The 22,350-nt window shown below is 39.2% G+C and overlaps 1 protein-coding gene across 2 annotated transcripts; it reads left to right on the top strand.

Annotated features, from left to right (window-relative positions):
* Nucleotides 1-20: 20 nt before the first annotated feature.
* On the top strand, nt 21-21,199 carry rbm27 (RNA binding motif protein 27). Of its 2 annotated transcripts, XM_085421014.1 has the most exons (21): nt 23-223; nt 4,226-4,344; nt 5,506-5,633; nt 6,150-6,223; nt 6,927-7,120; nt 7,580-7,885; nt 8,616-8,843; nt 11,897-12,073; nt 12,973-13,119; nt 13,225-13,378; nt 13,824-13,977; nt 14,119-14,352; nt 14,452-14,583; nt 14,783-14,908; nt 15,078-15,152; nt 15,256-15,432; nt 17,254-17,358; nt 19,227-19,454; nt 19,658-19,741; nt 19,906-20,025; nt 20,957-21,199. In XM_085421014.1, exons 1-21 carry the CDS (start codon nt 165-167, stop codon nt 21,059-21,061), a joined length of 3,126 nt encoding a protein of 1,041 aa, XP_085277140.1. In that variant the 5' UTR covers nt 23-164; the 3' UTR covers nt 21,062-21,199. The 2 variants fall into 2 exon arrangements, with proteins under 2 accessions (XP_085277141.1, XP_085277140.1); XM_085421015.1 differs by lacking the exon at nt 11,897-12,073 and having other exon boundaries at nt 21-223.
* Nucleotides 21,200-22,350: the final 1,151 nt, after the last annotated feature.

Below are 22,350 nucleotides of genomic sequence, written 5' to 3'. Positions count from 1 at the left end.
TGCGTTACGACAATTTGACCATGTTGCCATGCCGTAAAATATTTTGTACGACCTGCCTGTGAAGAGAGACAGAAGGCCTTAAAGCTTATAAATTTATAGACGATGAAAGTAGGGTTGTCAAAACGCTCTTTCTTTTTGTAGACAGTATTGTAGTCCTTCTCACAATGATCATAGAAAATGTTGAAGCCTTGAAATCGTGGCTGGCAAAGCTCCTGGAGCCGATGTGAGTATTGAAATGAAATGACATTTAGCGTGCATGCTACGTAGCTGCTTTAGCCTGCTAGCCGCTGGGTTAGCCTGGCATCAATGGCAGATTCTTGCACGAGTAGCTAACCATCGCTTGTTAGCCTTTCGAAGCACAGAGAGGCACTTTTACTTTTCATTAGTAATGATTGTGCATGATTTAGTGAGTTTGCTTGCGTTTGATGCACTGCGAATTCTTGATTCTGACACTATGGTAGTTAAGAACGCAGTTGGCGCACGGTAGTGTAACTTTATCACAGTTCTGTAGCAAGCTCCTAGCCTTCAACGTGTAGCCCCTCTTGCCTAAAACAGCTGTTGTATCTCTGGGAAAAGTTACTAATTAAAACTGTAGCTATTAGCTCGACATATTTCATAGTTAAATGCACACAAATACTTTGCCTTTGGAGTTTCCATAGTAACACATGCTTTGTAAGCGTTACGCTTTGTCTGATTTGCTAACGCGAGATCCTAAAATTCTTTTAAATATGTTGACGAGCTCAAATGGGTAATGGAGTGCATTAAAGGATTTAAGTTACCCCCTCCCTCTCTTTTTTGTGCTGTTGGGACAACACACAGTCACTGTTTAATCAACTAATGGAGTAACTCCACAATATTATCGTTGTGTGTCCGAGGTTCATCCTCTAAAAATAAGGAGTTTTTTGCATAGGGGAGAAAAAGTCCTTGCAGAGCCAAAGTGAGGCGTATTTAAGCTGCTTTAACTAAAGGCTGGAGTTCAAGTAGGCATAGTTTCATTCACATTGTTATTACATTTATATTGTTGGTAATTATTAATCATTGGGAATTTCCATGGTCAATGATCCTGTAGTTAAGGGTCAAATTTGACTGTAGCTTTAGTGAGTCAGCAGTTAATTAACTACTAGCAGCTTGTTGCTTGAACTTAGGGCTGTTCGATATAACGATATATATCGGATGATGTTATAAAAACGTCTATCGTTTCATTTTACGCTATCCTTTGTTTCGTGGTGTCGCAAAATAAATTGTTTACGGCAATATATTTTCATCGTTTTGATGGTCACTGTAGTGGCTATATTAATTTCTTAAAGTTCTCTTTTTCTCTTATATTTTATATAACCACACTATGGATGGACAAGCGCCTGTTTTTATGCGTTGTGGTTGTTTATGTTCCACATAAACCTTTCACAATAAAGCTCAAGATCCTGTTGAGACTTTTCAAAATAAACTGAATCACGTGAAAGAGCAGATTATTTAAGGATGGGAAGTAAAAAAAAAAAGAGCCGCCAGGTGTTTAAAAAATAAACCTTTAGACTCAAACGTTAGAACAGGCTTTTCCCCGCAGCACGCTGTGTAATAAATCCTCACAAAGAAAACGGTGGCCGTTACAACTTATGTCTAAAAATGTATAGTTTCATGCATCGGTTAAAACACTCGACTCCAGCTACATGACGCGCAGCTGGAAACACTTCACGCAAGTCCAGGTTCCAGTAGTTCCATAGCTGACAGTCTCGGAGATCTTTTAGCTTGATTTCTATTTTTTAAGTTTAAAAAAGCAAATGTTGTGTAAGTGGAACTTTTAAACTCATAAATTATTTTGAAAAAGTGCAGGTAAACGCACTGAAATCGTTTTACCAGGCTTTATATTAAATTTTAAAAAGGCATTCGTGCTCAAACTGCAAAGATTACTCTGCTGTTAATTGATTTATTGAGCTTCATAATGCATTGGTCCAGTGCTATATGTCTGATAACTTTGATACTGAAAACCAGCCACAGACTTTTACTTGCATTTTGCAGTGAAGTATAACAAATTCATCCTGTCAGTTTGCATAAATACAAATTACTCTTAAGAAGACAGCGGTCGTAACTGCAGAAGAAGCCATCTAGTTAAGATGCATACATCTTTTCCCTAGGAGACTGTAATGTTTCAAACATGTCAAACAAACTCAACCATTGGCTCAGTTTAAAAGAATAAAATAGGTTTGATGGCTAATAACTATTGTGAGCACATGATGCAAACTGCAGCAAAACTGTATACCAGTGAGCATAAGACGATAATGATCGTGTTTTACGCTTTATGGGCTCTGAAGCTTACATATTTTGTTGTTTTTGTATTTTATTTTGTATCACTTTTGTTTTCCTGTACTTAATTTATGTATTATTTTCTGCATTCATTTGTGTGTTACTAGTTTATGGAACTTAGTTGATTTTGCAGCTGTCTGTCTTGGCCAGGACACTCTTGTAAAAGATATTTTTAATCTCAAGAGTCACATTTTCCTGGGTAAGCAAAGGTTAAAAACAGTGTAGATAACACTGAGCTTTTTTTTTATTTTATTTTATTTGAAAAGCTAGCAGTAAGTTAGACAGACACACCTTGACATGTCCCCCATTTTGTCTTGACATTTAGCTTACTTTGCAGGAACATCTGAGCATTTTTTTTATGCCCACAGAAAGGGTGACCAGAGTGACCAGCTGTAACACAGTGAATTGCAACGCTTGTGTAAAAAGCCAAACCACAACGACACTTCAGACATAGTCACTGCCCTATGTCATTTCTTTCACATGCTCAAAACCCCCTACATTGCATGCATTGTAGCACATCAGAGTTTTCAAAGAATGTGCAGAGTTTTCAAAGAATGGTCATCAAACTTAGTTGTAATCATAATTAGGGCTGCCACGATTAGTCGACTAGTCACGATTACGTCGACTATCAAAATCGTCGACGACTGATTTAATAGTCGACGCGTCGTTTGAAGCTTTGTAAGATCCTGAAAAACGCAGGAATAAGTAGCAGGATTTAAGAGTGTAATAACGGACTGAAACAGAAGATGGCAGCACTGCATGTACAAGGATACCAGCTGCCGTTAAACCCCGAAGAAGAAGAAGCAGCGTCCCAGAATTCATAGCGCAGCCCAGCGCAGTTTCCAACAATGGTGGCAGCTAGTTAGTTTTAATATTGCTCTTATTATTCTTTCTGGGTCACAAAATAAACATTTAACATATTTTCAGGCGAGAATGTAGCTGTGTAAACCTCAAATATCTGCTCAGTTTATCAAGACACCGCATATTTTCAAAAGCGCTCCGACGTTTTCGGAGACGTCTGTTACCCACTAGCTCGATAGCTAGCCGGGGGCTAGGCTAACTAGAGCCGTGAGAACACCGGACTCCCGGCAAATCTTTTTCAAACCCACCGCCGTCTTTCGCTACTCAGGTTAAACATGATATATGAGTCACTTAGATAACTTAAAAATGTAATTGTTTGGCTTTTTTTTTAGTATTTTATTTGTTCCTGAGTAAATCGGTTTGGCTGAGATTAAAGTTATAGTTTTTACACAGCTGAATAAACGTCAAGCAGACAGCTGATCATCAGAAGTGTGAGATGCTCGAGAATTTACTCCGGTGTCCTGTTATATTTTAGATAGCAAGGAGTTTATTAAACTTCACCGAAACAATCTGCAAATTTCATTAAAATTTAATAAACTATCATCTTGTCTTTATTTTTAGTTAGCACATACCTTAAACAGTTAAAGCTGTAAGCTAATGATAGTTATATAAGAGCAGATGCTGCTGGTGCAATAAGCTGTACGTTTTACCTCCAATGGATGATGATGTGATTAGTCGACTAATCGCAAAAATAATCAGTGACTAGTTGACTATCAAAATAATCGTTTGTGGCAGCCCTAATCATAATTAAATTTTAAGCTATATTACCAATGTTAAGAAATGCTACCATGGAAACCTGTACTCCTTTCCTTCCTATAAGAATAATAACCTTTCTTTTACTTTATGCATTTGGTGGATTGTTTAAGTTTTGTGGCAATGATCTGTCCCCCTTTGAATTTTACGCTTTGCATACATAGATATGTAAATGAATTTGATATGCATTATATTTCAGTTGGTTCAACTAAAACATTTCTCTCAGTTTTAACAGTTTTTTCTTATTAGATATATGAATGAGTGTGTGTATAGATAGATAGATATGTTTTAATATATACATTTTAATCTGCAGATGTGATGCTGACCCCTCTGCATTAGCCAACTATGTAGTTGCTCTTGTGAAGAAGGACAAACCAGAGAAGGAACTGAAAGCACTTTGTGCTGATCAGCTTGATGTCTTCCTACAAAAAGGTATACATTTTATTTTATTTATATAAAGCTTTTCTGCTAATGTGTCAGCAGGCAATTTTGACATTTTGTAGCTCTTCCTGGTTAAGGTGGAGGAAAAACTTTTGCTCCATCATTAAGCTAACAAGGGATTTATTCGTACTCCCCTTGCACATGTCAGACAATAGAGGCTTTGCAGTTAGGTCACAAATCCTTTGGGAATCAGACCTGGTGGCATTGTCGAGGTCAGTGACTAAACTGATTATTAAAAATTAGTTGCTAAGTTTAGACAGATCAGAAGTTTTTTCCCTGCATACAAAAAATGCAGTACCCCTGCAGAGGGGATTTAGTTTTCTTTTTTCCCCCTCATATGCCACCAAGACTGTACTATATAGTTTAAGTAGCTCAAACATGGAATACATGTGGTTATCATAAATAATATTGAAATTATGCAACTTGTTTGATATAGTAAAACAGGCTCTTTGTCTTAACAATGTTAAAAAACTTGATTGAGGCTAGAAAATGACCAATATGGAAATAAGTTGATCAGAAGCATTTGATCCAATTGATGTGTCGTCTTGGCTTCAATTAAACTGATAATGTTAGCCATTACCTGCAACACAAACTGCTTTTCAGCCCCCAGAACTCATATGTATTACCCATTAACAGTCACACTGATGTAGCCTGCATTCTGTAACAGGCCATGTTAATGAAATATCACCTGTATAAATATAGTGAGGCAGGCAGAATACAATGAAATGTATAGAGTCTTAAATTTGAAGTGGAACATCAGCAATGCTATCTTCCTCGTGGATGCCATTTGTGGACCCCACATGTGGCCACCAGAGGGAGTGTTGCATCGTTTGATAGTGACTCTGTATCCAGTGTGATGTGTCCTGATTCAGTCTCTTTATTTTTAGCTCTACACTATTAAAATTAGTTTAGGGGTTTAATTTAGTTGGAAAACATGTTGATGGTTATTACATATGTCTCCTGGATCACTTTAGAATTTTTTAATGTTACATTTTTTTAATCAGGTAGCTTTCCCACATGTCATGGATGCAGTGTTCATATGTGTTATTTTTTATGTGTGTGTTATGCTTTTAGACTTTTGGCCCTTTTTCACAAGACTGAAAACTGCATGCAGTTTTTAATGTGTTCTCGTGATTAATTTTGTCCTTGCAGAGACGGTGGGATTTGTTGATAAGCTTTTTGAATGTTTGACGACCAAGAACTACCTGGGAAATCCTGCTGCCAAGGAAACTCCCAAAGAGGAGATTAAACTGCCTGCAATCAAGGCTGAAGTTGTTGAGGTACACCCTGAAATTGAATAGCTCGCCTTTTGAAAATGAGTGCGCGCACACACACACACACACAATTTTTTTTTTTTTTAAACTGGTTGAGTGGTTTTGTTGGAATGGGCATTTCAATTTGAAATCAAAGCTTTTGATAAAATCACTTATTTTGAATGCTTTTTTGTTTATTAAGGCTACGTCCACACGTACATGGGTAGTTTTGTAAACTGAGATTTCTCATTTTCATTTAAAAAAAATTAAAAAATATCTCGTCCACACGTGCAGTTTTCTAAAATTATCTCCGTCCACATGTAAATGCAGAAGTAGCTCACAAAGAGCCAAAGTGAAATCCTCGACCTGTGAAAATTATCTCGCCATTCTTCTGGAAGAAACGCGTGTGAAAGAAAGGCCCAAACGCATTGAAAAAGCTACGTTTTTAAAAATACCCATGTATTTGTGGACATAGCCTAAGTTTTAAAGTTATATTATAGCTGATGTTTTTTGTTTTGTTTATTTTGTTTTTTCCCCCTCAAGGCTGAAACACCCGAGGAAGAGAACAGGCGAAGGAGAAGTCCTCTGAGAAATCGCTCTGACTTCAATGAATCCAGGTATATGGCTTGCATTTAACTTTGTCTTTATAAGCAGCTAAAACATTTGCAGGTAGGACACACTTGTTGAACTGTTTAGTACATATTGATGTTGTGTAGTTGTATAGCGATCTTACCAAGCAGCTATATTTCCAGCCCTCCAAGTCCTGCTTTTGGCTTGATTAGGCCCTCGTGTCCACTAATGTGTCCCTTGGCTGTGGCATATCTAGTGTTGGGTGCAGATGGGAGAGTTCATTCACTGATATACGATAATTAACGTAATTTGAAAAGAGTTACGTCTTTAATATGTAGGGTATATTTTCTGCATATTTTTAGAAATTAAGTTGTTATTAATTAATTTTTTTACTTTATTTTACTTTCTTGAGCTTCTGCTGTGAAAAGCTTCTGTTAATGAAACTAAGCACTTCCCAATAGTTTTAACACAAACAGCCCATTTGGGGACTTAATGGGATTGTGCACACATAAAACAAAGGTAATTAAGCCTTTCCCTAATAACTTGTTTCAGATAAAAGCGTACTTCTCTCAAACAAAGATCATTATTTCAGGGTTCATGTTATGTTAAAGACACACAGAAAGAAATGATCCTTGCGTCTTCATTTGTTATAAGAAGACCCACATTCGTGTCTGAAAACCTGTGAAGTATTCCTGTGTGATTTATACATTTAAAATCAGCAACGCCTCTAACTTCTCATCATCCACACAGGAACCGCGATGAGAGGAGGCGAGACGAGCGCAAGCGCCGTGACTTTGATCGGCACGGGAAAAGCGGCAGCGACTCCCACCGGGAGCGCCATGAGCGGCGCAGGGGCAGCCCCCGCGGGAGAAGCTACAGCAGGAGCCGCAGCCGGAGCGGCAGTCGTGGAAAGAGCAGGGATAGGGAGCACAGAGGAGGCAGAGGTGAGAAAGTCCCCCCTCCCACAACCAATAACAACAACAGCACAGGGGAACAAAGATTGAGGCGCGAAGAAGCTCCTGAATCTCTCGTCAGCACTGCTAAACGGTGCATTAGTGACGGTGACGTGCTGTTGGAGACATGCTGGTGTGAGGCGCTTTAGATGAGAAGACTTGTAGAAATTACGGATGTAGCCGACTCTCGTTTTTATTCCTGTCGGATTGTTGGACAGTGTTGCTGGGAGTTGGTAGAAAGGAAGGGAGAATGTGGACAGCTTTGCAGTCCTATCACTGGGGGTTCAACAACATGGGTTGGGATTGGTCTTCTTACCACCAAGGTTAATCTGCTCATCTTTGTCATTACAAGTTTCCCTCTTTTTGTAATCTATCATTTAATGTAGTGCTTTTAAAAGTCAGCTATGATACAGTACACAATGATTTATGTGATTTACTTGTTTTCAACAGACTTCAAGTCAAAGTTTGAGGCAGAAAGGAAGGACACTGACGGATACAACTCTTCCACCACATCTGGCTCTCAGCAGCAGCAGCAGCAGCACCCGCCACCTCTCCTGCCCTTACACACACCTCTGCATCCCTTTTCCTCTTCTTCCTCGTCTTCAGGAGCTGGGGGTGTACCGGTAGCAACACTGGCTCACTTGCCCGACAGCACTACAGACAGCTGGTCTAGCTACTACGGAACGAGGCAAGATGGTGTTTGCAAACCTTTCAGCAAGGCTGCTTCACTCAAACAGCGCTGCAGGGATTACGATGGTAGGAGCAGAGTTAATCATCCTGTTCTCAATTCCTTTGATTCCTTCTTTCTGTCATTTCGTGTGTCTGCGTGTCTTTTATTTTATTTTTTATTTTTCCATCTGAGAGCCTTTTATCTGCTACAGCCCAGTAGCATTAGGGAGATGTTTTCTGTGCATTTCAAAGGGGATCAGAATAACACTGGAGCTTTTTGATGAGATTTAAAGGAAATGTTAAGTTTATGACGGCTGTTGTACAGTTTGCTCAAGTCTCTAGTTTAAACACTACCTTTTTCTTCCCCTGAGGCTTCTGTGCCTTGTTTGGTCTCTTCACTAATGACCACTGCTTAGCACTCATCCTCTTGTCCCCAGTGAAAGGTAGAAAAGCAAGCTGGTTCCCTCTCACTCCCCTCTACACTGAGGCTCAGGAGAGTTTAAACTTACCCACTGTCCCTGAAGTACATTGCTTTCTGTCACCGTGCTCAAACACAGCCACTTGGGACCCAGTTCCTTAATGAGGCTTTGGTGTAAATACATGAACTGTGTGACTTGGCTGCTTTAAACTTAGATGTTTATTCATTTTGTTTAATTCCCATGAATTTTTTATGTTATTGTGTGTGGTGTCTTTTTGTTTGTTTGGCTTTATTAATGTGTGTGTGTGCATGTGTGTTTTGTGACTGTAAAGCAGCAGTTTATATAAACTCCATGTTGTGTACGATATTTATGAATAATCGCTTCTCTCCCTCACACAGAAAAAGGATTTTGTGTCCGTGGTGACCATTGTCTCTATGATCACGGCAGTGACCCCCTCATAGTCGACGATGTCAATCTACCAAATATTATTCCATTCCCACCCCCACCGATTCTGCCACCCGCCGGGCTGCCCATGCCCCCCATCACTGAACCACCTCCCAACCTCAGGATGCCTTCTATGCCACCCTATGGCCAGCCACCACCACCAGGTGTTTTCCCTATGACAGGTGAGTATTAATGCTCCTCTAATCCATAAGTTTGTGCTTCATCATATTGCGAAGTTTTACAATTTGCATCTACAAAATAGTGAAGCCAGAAGAACCGTGTTCCTCTCTCAAACATTTGGTTTTGTGTGAGATGCGTTGTTCTTCCACTGGCCTTTTTCAGTCTGGTCACAATATACATACCTTTCCTTTGGCCTGTAGTATCATTGATTTATGAAGATATTTTTGCATGAGTTTCCCCAATGTTTGAGAGCTAACAAACATCTCTTTAATATAATAGAAGTAGGATTAAATCATAAATCGTTTTCATTTAGAAACAATTTTGTCCCCACTCACAACAAAATCCAGCTAACTAATATGGTAAATAAATGGTAAATGGCCTGTATTTATATAGCGCTTTACTAGTCCCTAAGGACCCCAAAGCGCTTTACATATCCAGTCATCCACCCATTCACACACGATGGCGATGTGTTGAAAGTGTAGCAGGTCACATGTAAGACATCGTGGCCTCAGTAATGTGACACTGTACTCCTTACTCTGATGGCTGATTTGACAACACCAGAGGTTTTAAATATGTAAAGATTCAAATGAACGGTATATTGGAATTAGAGCAGGGCGATATGGCCAAAAATATTTATCACGATATATATTTGAAAATTTGCGATAACGATATAACTGACGATATAATTGATGCGAGACAAAATACAACTCCACAACATTACTAGCGCAAAAAGACAACCTTCCATTTATTTTCACTTAAACAAGAAGCTGGTTTTTATGTACATTAAAGCTTTATAAAAATGTAACAGTGCAAATGCAAATTCCTTGCTGAAAGTTTAACCAAAAGGCATTTCCAGTAGAAATGGGCTGACATATACTGAGCATAACCATGTATAATATTCACTGAAGTTAAAAAGAGGTGCTTTGCAACATTAAACTGCAGTGTGCAGTACGTATTTTTCGGACCATAAGGTGCACGGGATTATAAGGCACATTAAGCGAAACAAAGCAGTCAGATAAATCAAACTTTATTAAACTCATTCTTCTTGCTTCCTCCACTTCTGTACCATTGATTCATTAATGTTGAATTCTCTGGCAGCGGCTCTATTCCCATGTTGTTGCAGTATATTAATGACTAACCTCGTATTGTGGATGGATTATCTCAGTTGTTCTCCTGACTGAAGATTGGTCCGTTTACAGCATCCTGCCATGCGATTGCATTTGTCTCTAACCATGAGGAACCTTAACGTTAACTTTTATAAGTGGAAAAGTGTTAGTGTTCGTCCTCCAGCTTCACTGTTTATGTTATGCTAACATAGCTGTGTCGCTAGCGATCACGTAGCACATAATTATATACCAGCTAGCCCAACTTCAGTAACCCTACAAACGTCACTGCTGTTTAGTTTCCTGTCTTCATTTATGTTGGAAGTGATAGCAGAGCTGTACGTTTGATTTTTTTTTTCAGAAATCTCTCAGTCAGAACATATCATGCTTAGGTAACTAGCGAAACTAGCGAGCTAACTTCCGCTAACTTCCTGCTAGCTTCTAACTCCGTTAAATGTAATGCATTTTGTTTTCATGGATGCCTGGAAGTTAAACTTCATAGTTACACCTGGTAAAGCAGCAATGCTGATCGTTTTATTAAAGATGAAAGAATTTAGACAGTTTTTAACTCTTAGTGATGCTGCAGTGTTCGTTTGACCTGAAGTATACGGAGTTTAGGACCCAGATTACTCCCAGATTTAAGGGCATCTTAGTCCGACGACCGCTTGCATGTTCTGCAAAAAAATGTGCTTTGTCGTGTATCTGACGGACAAACACCAAACCAGTTCCACATCACTGAAGTTGCACCATTTTTACAAACCAATTCTGGTTCATCTGTTTCACTCAACAATCGGCCATGTGCGTATGAAAACAAAGGCACTGCGCATGCGCGTTTTACACATATTCTATCGCGATATTTCATTTTCCTATCGTTGCCTAACATTATACCGGTATTACCGTGAACGGTATAATATGGCCCAGCCCTAATTGGAATGAGATGTCACCACTCTGGTGTGTAGAAAAGCAGCTGTCTTCAATATTATATGTATGTATATGTGTGAGTGAGTGAAAACACTTGCCCGACTTGACAACGTGCTCAGTTGTAAAGAGTTTTTGTTGAATTTCTCAAGGGAAGAAATCAACCTGTGCAATCTTCCTGCCTTTGAGTTGCACTATTGCCGATCAGTTTCACACTGGCTGTGTTTTGTTTTTGCAAATCATCATGATGATTTAAAAAGATGTATTTAAATCCAAAGCGCAAAAATCTTATGTATCTACATACGTTTAGAGTAGACGTGCTACACAGTAGATAGCTGCCCATTGATCATAAACAGTACATAAAAAAAAAATATTTTGCCTTTTTTTTTTTTTTTTTTTTTAAATATATATTTCAAACATGGGGGGTGATGACTGAAACATTTGACCTGATAGGCTTTTATTGTTTCAGCTACTTTTTAAGGCTGTTAAAGTTATGAGATTTCTATCTTCCACTTGATAAATGGATAGTGTGTCATAAAGTTTAAGCAAATCTATCGAGAAGACGCCGCAGTTTCCTGGTGCATCTGCTTTTATATTAAAGCAGTCAGATTTTCACTGAAATACTTCTTTAATACTATACATGTAATATACTATAGAGTCATTGCAAATTTGCATTTTGTCATTTCCTTTTTTTTTTTTTTTTTTTTTGGTAATTTTTATTTCATTTTGATTTTTTGGTTTTGATTTCAGTTGAGTTTCATTTAGTTTCCAGAGTTGATTTTTCTCATTTATTAGTTTTATCGCCACATTTAGTTTTTGTTGTTATATTGACTCCATTTTATTTCATTTTAATTTTCCCAGTTCACAAAATAATTTTAGTTGGTTTTAACTTTCTGTTTTGTTTAATCTAGTTTTTAGTTTTCATTTAATTGACTAATTTATTTTCTTTCACATCTAGTTTTAGCTTTTAGTTGTAGTTAACTATAATGACCTTTTGTACCTGAGACATCAGCTTGGGCTTGTGTCTCCCTCAGGACCCCCACTGATAGCAACCAGTGGGATTGATACCCCCAACCACCAATCTGCAATCACTTCTTCTCCTCCCGTCGGACCGCCTGGTGTGGGCCGACCTCCTACACTTCCTCCTCCTCCTCCACCTCCTTCCTCGACCTCATCTGTGTCTCTTCGTCCCCAATATGTCCAGTCTGAATGTAAGCAGGGCTGCTTTTGCTTTTCAGATTGGGACTGTGCATTTGGAAGAGATTTTGCTGTGTTGCTTTTTATTTGGGTGTTCCTTTTAGTGTGTTTATGTTGTTGAGTTGTTATTTTTTACTTCTCATTTCTGTGTGCTTTAATAGTTACAGTATGATAAAGGTTAGTTTACTAAATATCTAAAATAACTAAGATGGTAAGGGTTATTTAAAACAAAACACTTTTTGGTTCTGTTTCTGTTTCCTGTCACTGTAAAGTAGTTGTTGTATGCCGTGTGTGTTTGTGTGCACAATTGGCATGTGTTTCTTGAGCCTGCAGTAACAGTTGTGGACCAGAAGGTAGCGGTGTGTATTAACCTAAAAACAAAAAAACCAAGCATCTCTGGGAAATTTTGTCATGACTCATTTAGTTGAGTGCTTCCTGCTATGATTATGCACATGAGGGTTTCAGTTACAGACTCTTTAAAAGACTTTAAAGAACTAAAAAGAAATTGGTCTATTTGGTATTTGCAAACTTTGGGTTTGTGATCTGTTACCACAACTGCCGTGAAGGGCCTCTTTCTGATAATTTTGCACTTGTGTGTCACAAATGTAGATAAGAATGAAAAGCATCATCTTGGTTGTTAATTTTTATCTTTGTTTGTTTCTTGCTGGGTTATTTTGCGCACTTACAATAACTGTAATTTTTATTTCTCGCATTTTGTAGGTTTTGTTTATAAATTTTATCCTGGACTACATGTTAAACTCATGTCACAGGTTGCTACCTATTCAGTGGTTACATTTAAAGTCAAAGATTCTTTTTTTATTAATATGTTTGCTTGTATTCACTTTTTCATATTTTTAAATGTTTTCATATTCCCCCCTAACGGTATGTGCGTCTGTTCACTTTTACACATTAGACAACTACGATGCAGAAGGCTACAACCCAGAATCTCCAGGCCTGACTGTAGCAGGACGTAACCCATATCGTCAGTTTATTCCCCGGGTGCAGACTCAACGCTCCAACCTCATTGGCCTCACCTCCAGTGAAGGTCAAGGCTCCAGAGGTAACAACCTCATTTACAGGGTTTTTTTTTTTTTTTTTTTTAATTCAACCTGATCCTGGGAAATTGACCTTCTCAGACTGATTTGACTTCTTGCGTATCTTCTAGCTGCCAACATAGTGATCCAGACAGAGCCAGCTACTGCACCCAGCACTCCTGGAAGTAACGTGTCCCGTTTCAACACAGAGCAGGACAGCAGGAAGAGGACCATGGGACCCAGTACAGCTGAAGGGCCAGCACCTAAAAAACCCTGGATGGAAAAGTAAGAGATTAAAGAAAAAAAATCTACATATTTGATTTAGGATGTCATTTATTCTGCACAGTGTTTTGTTTTATGTGAAGAAATTGGAGTACGGTAGCCAGCTGAAATGTAATCAAGTTGGTGCCTCACCCCATTACTTATTACTGCTCAGGAGGTCAGCAGCAAGTGTTGTCTCAGTTGTAAGCAGGTAGATACAAGCATCCCAGTCATGAGGATTTCTTTGCATTACCTCTACTTGGAGTACATTTAAACTGTCATACAGGTTGTAGGTTGGAAGTAGTCTTCTTTAAATAAAACCATAATATGGCCAAAACTTGAATCCCAGATCATCAATCATCGCTAAATTTTGATTAACTCATCTGCTTTTTTCCTTCATTTATTTATTTTTTTTTATGAAAACAAAACTACCAAATTAGTGATGTTAGCACTGAAATGTTCTTTTTAGGCCAAGCTTCAACAACCAGCATAAGGGTGCTTTTCCCAAGAGGACTTTTTATGTGAACACAAAGTTGGAGGTGCGCAGGATCCCGCGCGAGCTCAACAACATCACCAAACTCAACGAGCACTTCAGCAAGTTTGGAACCATCGTCAATATACAGGTAAAATGCATCCAGTTTTGGTTGTTGTTGTTGTTGTTTTGCTTTTTTTAATGAGTGCTCCCCACAAAGTTCATAGACATTAGGCCTGCAGGAGAATGAATTCAAAACATTTACGGACTTGCACGTGCACTCTCAATCCAGGTTGTGTTTGGCGGAGACCCAGAGGCAGCATTGATCCAGTACACAAAGAATGAAGAAGCCAGACGAGCCATATCCAGCACAGAAGCGGTCCTTAACAACCGCTTTATCCGCGTGTACTGGCACCGCGAGCTTGGTGCTAATGCCACAGGCCTTCAGCAGCAGGAGCAGAGCTCAGGGAGCCAGGTTGCCGGGTCAGTGCCCAACCAGGGGCTGCAGCACAGCAACATGCATAAAGTTGGTATTAACAGCGGAGACATTGAGAATCCTTTGATGACAATTTTATATATATTTTTAAAATATCCATTGATTTACCCTCACTCGTTTTATCTGCAGGGGATCAAGCAGCACAATCCAGCTGCTTATGTGTTGAACAAGACTGTACCCAAGCATCATCTGTCTGCAACAGCTGGGGCCACGACAAATGCCAAGTCGGACAACCTGAATCCAAACACGGACACGGCTGCTGTATGTTTTAAGTTTATCTTGCAGACAATATCAGGCAAAGTGGATATTATATAATATACAAAAGTATAATATTATGATGGCACGTGTGTTACAACATTTTCACAGTGATTTATGTGTGTTTGTTAGCTAAAATTGTATTTGTAAAGAAATTAATTATATATTAATTTTCCTTTTTTTGCCCCTCCACCTTTTTCCTTAGGTGGTGCCTGCTACTACGAACACCCTGAAGGGACACTACACTTCCACAGCCGCCAAGTCTTCCTCAAAGAGCCTTGGGAAAACGGGAAAAGCACTGGAAGCACATGAAGCTCTCAAGAAAAAGCAGGCACGTTGCTTAACTTGGTTACGCATTTTGACCATTAAAAGAATAGCAGAGCTAAGCCATTTCCTTCTCTCAGGAGCCACAGCTAAGAAGGCTACTACCACTGAGAGAGAAAACTGTTTGGGGGGTTTTGAATGTTTTTGATTCCCTTTTTCTTTTTCCCCTCCTTTAGGAGGCACTAAAACTCCAGCAAGACATGAGAAAGAAGAAACAGGAGATGTTAGAGAAACAGATTGAGTGTCAGAAAGTAAGACATTTAACATTGAAACTATTCTTATCTGTAATCCTTCCTCTTTTTCTCCAGTGTACTGTCAACGTTCTTTCTGATACCATTTTTCGTGCCCTTCCAGGCGCTGATAAGTCGGCTGGAGAAAAACCGAGGCATGAAACCTGAAGAGAGGGCCAACATCATGAAAACGCTGAAAGAACTAACGGAAAAGATCACCCAGCTCCAGAATGAAATGAACCTTGCCTCCCAGGTCTCAAGCGCCAAAACTAACCACAGCCAGCCCAAAACCAAGACTGATGTAAGTTTGGCTTCCTTTTTGTCTTTGTACGTAACTGAGAGTAGGGGCGGGAAATTTAGGCCGAAAATTATATCACACATTGGTAGAGTTGTTTATTTGCCTTTTTTTCACACTTCACAGGTCCTTTTTAAAAAGGAGTTTCTTCACATAAAAAACATTTTTTATATGAAGAATAAAACTGCATACATTGAGTAGGTAGATGTTTATGAGTTTAAATTTTTTTTATATACATTTTGTGTACTCTAAACCTTAGATGCTGGTGGATTAATGTATTTATGGGGTCTTTATTAAGCAGTAGAAAGAAAGACCCTCCAGATCTCAATTTATAATATCTTAAAAATATTTGCTGTGTGTTTTCTAAGTTTAAGAACTATATAATATCTCTGAGCCACTGGTAAAGGAGAGGGGGAGTACATTTCTTTCTTCTTTTTAGGGTTAGACAGCTTGCCTCGAGTGTGCTGACCGCATCAAGGGGGGGGGGGGGTGAGAGTGCGTAGGATTCCACTGATGTTAAACCAAAATGTGTCAAAAAACATTCTCTATAGGCTCTAAAACTACTTGGCCACAAGGTATAGACATTTACGTATATACAGGATATGTGCACACAGGCTGTCCTATATCAGAATCAGAATCAGAATACTTTATTGATCCCTGGGGGAAATTATTTTTTGTTACAGTGCTCCATTTTAAACCAACATTAAGACAAGACAGACAATACGCTAACTAAGAATAGTACAATATATACATATATATACATACATACATACATAAGTCACTTATAAATAAATATTTGGAAAAGAAACGTGTAGTTGTAGCAGCAAACAGTGTGTTAAGTGGATGCGTTGTACAGGGAGATGGCCACAGGCAGGAATGATTTCCTGTGTCGTTCAGTGGTGCTTTTCGGTAATCTCAGTCTCTCACTGAACGAGCTCCTGTGACTGACCAACATGTCATGGAGTGGGTGGGAGGTGTTATCCAACATTGTCTTTATCTTGGACAGCATCCGCCTCTCCGACACCACCTTGAGGGAGTCCAGCTCCATCCCCACAACATTGCTGGCCTTACGGATCAGTTTATTAAGTCTGTTGGCATCTGCGACCCTCAGCCTGCTCCCCCAGCATGCAACAGCATAGAGGATCGCACTGGCCACAACAGACTCATAGAAAATCCTCAGCATTTTCTGGCAGATGTTGAAGGACCTCAGTCGCCTCAAAAAATAGAGACGACTCTGGCCCTTCCAAGTGAATAACCAATAACCGCTCAGCCTCAACAAATCTTTGCTGTTTTCACATTCGTTTTCTCCTCTTTGCATGTAGTTGTGTCCTAGTCCTAGGCCCTTTTCAAATTTCAGCTGTATGAGTTCCTATACCTGGGATTGGGTCCTTTTTAGTCTGAATGCAATGAAAAAAATGGTTCTTTTGGGGGGGGGGGTGTTATTTTTCCTGGAAATTCCAAGGAATGCTTATCTTTTAATCCATATTGAAAGAAACGGTTCTTACACTAATCTTAGGTTTGCAAAAATTGAAAAAAAGATCAAAAAGTCAATGTTGGTTCTGTACAGGACCGAAGTAGAGGATCTGTTTGAATATTGGGTGCATAGGAATAAAGTTTTTTTTTTTTGGGGGGGGGGTTTTGGTTTTTAATCACAATTTCGATTCACACAGTTTTGTCTTGATTGACCTTGTTAGACCAACAAGCACGCTCCACCCCCCCCCCCCCCCCCCCCCCCCTCCTTTATTTGTAAACACAAGTTGATATTTGTGTATTTAATTGCTTCTCTGGATTAAGTAAACAAATTTCTTTTCTATGACATGCGATCAGGCCCACAAGGAGCTGCTAGATGCTGAGCTGGACTTTCACAAGAAGATGAGCTCTGGAGAGGATACAACAGACCTCAAAAGAAAACTGGGGCAGCTACAGGTGGAGGTAATACTCTGTCTGTCTCACTCACTCACTCACTCACTCACTCACTCACTCACACACTCTCACACACACATTCTCACACACACGCACAGAAAATACACATGGATAGAAACAGACACAAAGTTAATCATTGACAGCATCTTGCATCATCAACACTTTCGTTGAGAACTGAATTAGAGGATGTGATACCAAGAAATGCCTTAGAGGAAGTGTGCAAATGAGATTATAGTCGCAGCCTGTTCTGCAAGGGGTGGAAAGAGATGGTATCTGTCCACCGATTAAAATAAATCAAATAATATATTAAATTCATTAGTTTATTTGTGTTCTGTCAGACGTGTCAGGCAGAAAGGTTTTTTTTTTTTTTTTTTTTTAAACCATCTATGTTCTGTTTGTTTTATTTGACTGTGATAACTGGAACCTGATCCTGCAGTTTCTGCACAAGCTCCAGATCCGCTGTGTTTAGTGTTATTCGCTCAGCTCGAAGCTTCGTAAGAGTCCTAATGAATCTGATGCGAACGTCTTGGTGATACCACAAGACACCTACACAAGATGTAAATGACCTATTGCTTCCTTCCTGTTAAAAGGGAGTTTCTCTTTCCCGCTTACCCCAATCGCTACTCATAGGGGACCGACTGTTGTGGTTTGCACACTATCGTCACAAGGTCTTTACCTTGCAGCATAATTGCCTTGAGGCGACTGTTTTTGTGAACTGGCCTTATATAAATAAACTTGAATTGTATTCAGTAATGAAAAAAAAAAAAGAGTTTTATGGTAAATTTTCAGTTTACCTCTGTACTGTTATCTTAGTCGGCTCCAGTAGTTGCCAGACGCACTCCTCCAGATGCTTGCTTTGTAGTCCCCTCGGGGTTTTGACACATCAGATTAAACAGCATTTTATTACTACACTCCATCAAAGTGTAAGGAGGTAGACTTACACACACTTATCTACTGAATTGGTGGCTTTTCTTGAGGTAATTAGTATTGCAGTTTTGTTTGGAGTATTTGTACATTATATTTCATGTTCTATAACTTGCATTTAACCTCATCTTTGTTGCATTCATTCTGGATCAGGTCTCTTGTAAGTTAGCGTGGTTTCCTGGTTAAGTGAGCAATGACACATAAATAACACATCTTCCCAGTGATTCTGCCAAAAGTCATTAATTAGGTTTCAGGTTAGGTCATGCAGCCCATACAGTTATTTATTTGTATTTTTTGGTGTTACACACAGTGTTTTCTTCTTCTTTATCCTCTAAATTTGCTGTGCACGCAGACGGCTGTGGCTTAAGATCAGGCTAACAACAACATAGCTTTTGTTAGCAACAACCTGCTTTGCATTTTTTTTCCTTTAACCCCAGGGTCTTAAATTGGCTAGTTGTTTAAAAATGGATATGCATCCCCCATCCATCTAAACTCGGCCCGCCTTCTGCACATTAAACTGCAGCCACTTAAGCAAGCCCAGAGGAACATCTGCTAACGAAGCCAAATAAGACACACGTCCTACACTGATGGAGCTGCGCCTCATTAAAGTTTGAGACACTGGTCCTTGTAAGAAAATCGCAGGATGACAATTAAAGGGAGAGTGGTTGTGAGCTTGTGGAGTGTCTGAGAAGGAAGGAGATGTTTTTAAAAATGGAGGAGTGACAACTAGTGGTAAAGGGCAGAAAGTGAGAGAGTAAGGGTTTGTAGAAAATGTTTCAGCTCTGAAGGGTTGTGATGGCCTGCTCCTTTTTGTTGTTGTTTTTGTATTTTTCCATAAACTTTTTTTTTTTTTTTTAAAGTTATTCAATATATAAATTAGACACACAGTGGTGTGTAATTGTGTACTGAAATCAAACAGCGTCCAGTCAACCGCCCTTTCTGTCCTCCTTTAGGCAACACGTTTGGGTTTGATCTGGCCTCCAGCAGGTCGAGGTCGCGGCCGAGGAAAGCTGGGCCCAGATCCTGGTGCGATGCACGTGGGCCGTGGCCGGAGTCGAAACCGGGAAATGATGGCGCGCGGCGGGGCTGTGAACCGTATGGTGGTTGATCACAGACCCAGAGCCCTGGCTATTTTAGGGGTCACTCAGGAGGAAAAAGAAGAGCTAATGCCGCACTTTGTGGTAAGAATATGGCAGGATCTCTCCCTCCAGTAATACAGCACGATGTTATTGCTAAGTAATAAAAACTGTAGTAATAAATACCACTTTATTCCCTCTTATATCTTTTAGATATGTTAAGTGAATCATTTTCCCTGTGATAAGTCATAAATGTTTTGATGTGTATAAGTATATCCTGATTGGCCAACTGATATTTTTAAACCTAGAAATTTGGTGAAATCGAGGATCTCCGTGACCAAGACGCCAACAGTGTCGTCATGACCTTTAAGACACGGAGTGAAGCAGAGAATGTAAGTCACATGGCTCCAAATGTGTATGGGCTACATGTTCTCTTAATCTTGCTGCTTTTCCTCTAATCCTCTTCTAATAATAATAGAATAAATTAATACATTAAAATAATTAAAATACTCCAGTATAGCATCTAAAAGAGCTGTACCTCTCTTTGGTGTTCTAGGCAGCAAACCAGGGAGCTAAGTTCAAAGGTCGTGTTCTGCAGATTTCCTGGTACAAGCCCAAGACGCCCTCTGTTACAACGGAGCCCGAGGAAGAGGAGGCTAAAGATGAGGACAGTGCGGTATGACAAATACACACACAGCTTCATGTTTTCCCAGTAACTAAAACAAATTAAGGAAAGGGCGTTGTGTACGACACAACTTGAAAATCTGAGTTGGGGAAACTTTTGAAGTTTTAGTTACATTCACAAAATTTTACTTGGTTATTTCTTTCTGCTGCTTGTTAATTTTTAACAGCAGCTCCCAAAGGAAAAGGAGTGCTAGCCTCTCAGTACTAAGAGCATCTTAGCCCCATGAGTAAAACTGCATTACTGTCAGGTGAAATCCTTATGCTGTATTTATTTAAGGGGTTTGTTTCCTCCTTTGAGGTTGTGCCATTTCTTATATGTAACTTTTGTTTTTAAAGGTACGGTTGCCATTCTGAAAATGTGTCTGTGCACAGGTAGAGATTTGTGGTCAGATTTCCTCTGACTGCAGATCTACTTATAGCCACTTCATGCTCATCACGTTTTATCACAGGAGCTGAAACAGACAGATTTCTGGACAGGTCTACAGACTAGTTTGACTGGCAGAGATTAGGATTAATTTCCTGAGACTGATCAGCAGGTCACCTGTCATGGTGGATTCACCGATGGCTAACCAATAGAATGGAGGATGTCTAAATCTAAAGCATAAGAAATATCAGAAGCAGGCAGTCTGACCACTATAGGATTTTTAAGATCAGTACCAATATTTGGTGATTTTAAAATCTGATATTCCAGTATATTTTTGGATTGGTTTTTTTTTTTTCTTTAAACAGTTACCTAAAATTTTTTATTTGTTACAATATTATTAAAAATAGCTAATATCAGACTAAATAATTTCCCTCTGCTACACTTTGAATCACTTTCTGTTTGCTGTGTTCTAAACATGCATGTTGCCAGGAGGAAAGCTGACTTAAAGTTTCCAGAAAAAGCATAAATATAAATGCTAACATGGTATTTATTTCTACAGAAGGAAGCTAGCTCGTATTTACCTGGGGAGGACGAGGAAGAAGAGGAGGAGGAAGAGGATGACGATGAAGACGATGAGTACGAGAGTCGATCTTGGAGGCGATAATGACATTCGTCATTATCATTAACTGCTCTCCGTCAGAATCAGTGGTCCCCCACTCCCACTCCCACGCAGATTAAAATTGATGTAAAGGAACTCGCTTTTTTTTTTTTCCCTTTCCAGTATTTTCAAAGTAATTTTAGACTCTAATCAAAGTAAAAGAAAAAAACGTCTTTACTTTATTGTACATGAAAAGAAGTGTAGATGGTCAACAGTTTTTTGTATCCCTCAACTAAACAGTTGTTTAAAACATCTCACTTTTGCTGAGAAAGATACATGTTTAGTTGTTCTTATAGCTAGAAAAACTTATGTAAGTTTCTGTGTGCTTACCAGATGGACAATATCAGTAATGCACAACATTTGTGTCGACTGTGAATAGGTATTTTTATACATACTGTATTTAAGCTCTTTTTCTCACCAGTTTTTGTAGAATCTTGTCCTCCGTTCAGGGACAGCCATTCCATCACCAACAGAACGTTCTCTGCCGCTACCACAGAGAAATTTATTTATTCTTTTTCCACACTGCATAAATGCACTGTGCCGTACCGATATTGGCAAAGTATGGTACAGCTTTCACTTCGCTCATAGTTTTGATGTGGTAAAGCCCAACGTGTTAAAGGATTGCATCTTTCTTTTTCCCTAAATGTGTGCTGGTATGAATATTTGCCAGTGCACATGCATGTTGGTGTTCCTAATAAACAGACAGACCCATAGAGATGCTGCACCGTGGCCATACAGCCAGTGCAGGTACAATAGGATACCAGTGCAATAAAAAAAACACAATCAATGTTTACAAACTTCCATGCACTTCATATACAGTCATGTAGTCATGTTCGGGAAAAAATCGCCCCCACACACTTGTATTTTGTTGCTCACTCAGTTGTCCAGTGCCACTCTGTGTAAATACACACCCAAACACATGTTGTAATGTTCATCTGCTAAGAGTGCGTAACATTTTCACTTGTTTTCTTCTGTCACTTGGTCATTCAGAGGCCCTGACGGGACAAAGATCAGATCACCCATTTCAAAAATGTGAGATCCATAGACAGGTGTTTGAATGTAATGCTTAAAAAGAAAAAAAAAAGAATATATAAATAATTTCTTTGCCTTACACAGTCAGCGGATTGCTGAGTTTTTACAGGACGTGATTTACTTTTGTAAATTTTGTAAATGCTTGAAAGAGAAATTACTGATCTTTTTTTTTTTTTTTTCTTTCTAAGTTTAATATTTTTTTGTTTTGTTTTTTCCCCCTTTTTTTTGGGGGGGGGGGGGGGGGGGGGGGTTAACGACTGATG

The sequence above is a fragment of the Rhamphochromis longiceps genome, linkage group LG10 (assembly GCF_057381845.1).
Source record: "Rhamphochromis longiceps isolate RC_006_pf linkage group LG10, R_longiceps_female_GT1.1, whole genome shotgun sequence".
Classification (NCBI taxonomy): Eukaryota; Metazoa; Chordata; class Actinopteri; order Cichliformes; family Cichlidae; genus Rhamphochromis; species Rhamphochromis longiceps.
This window is presented reverse-complemented; position numbering and strand designations above follow the sequence as displayed.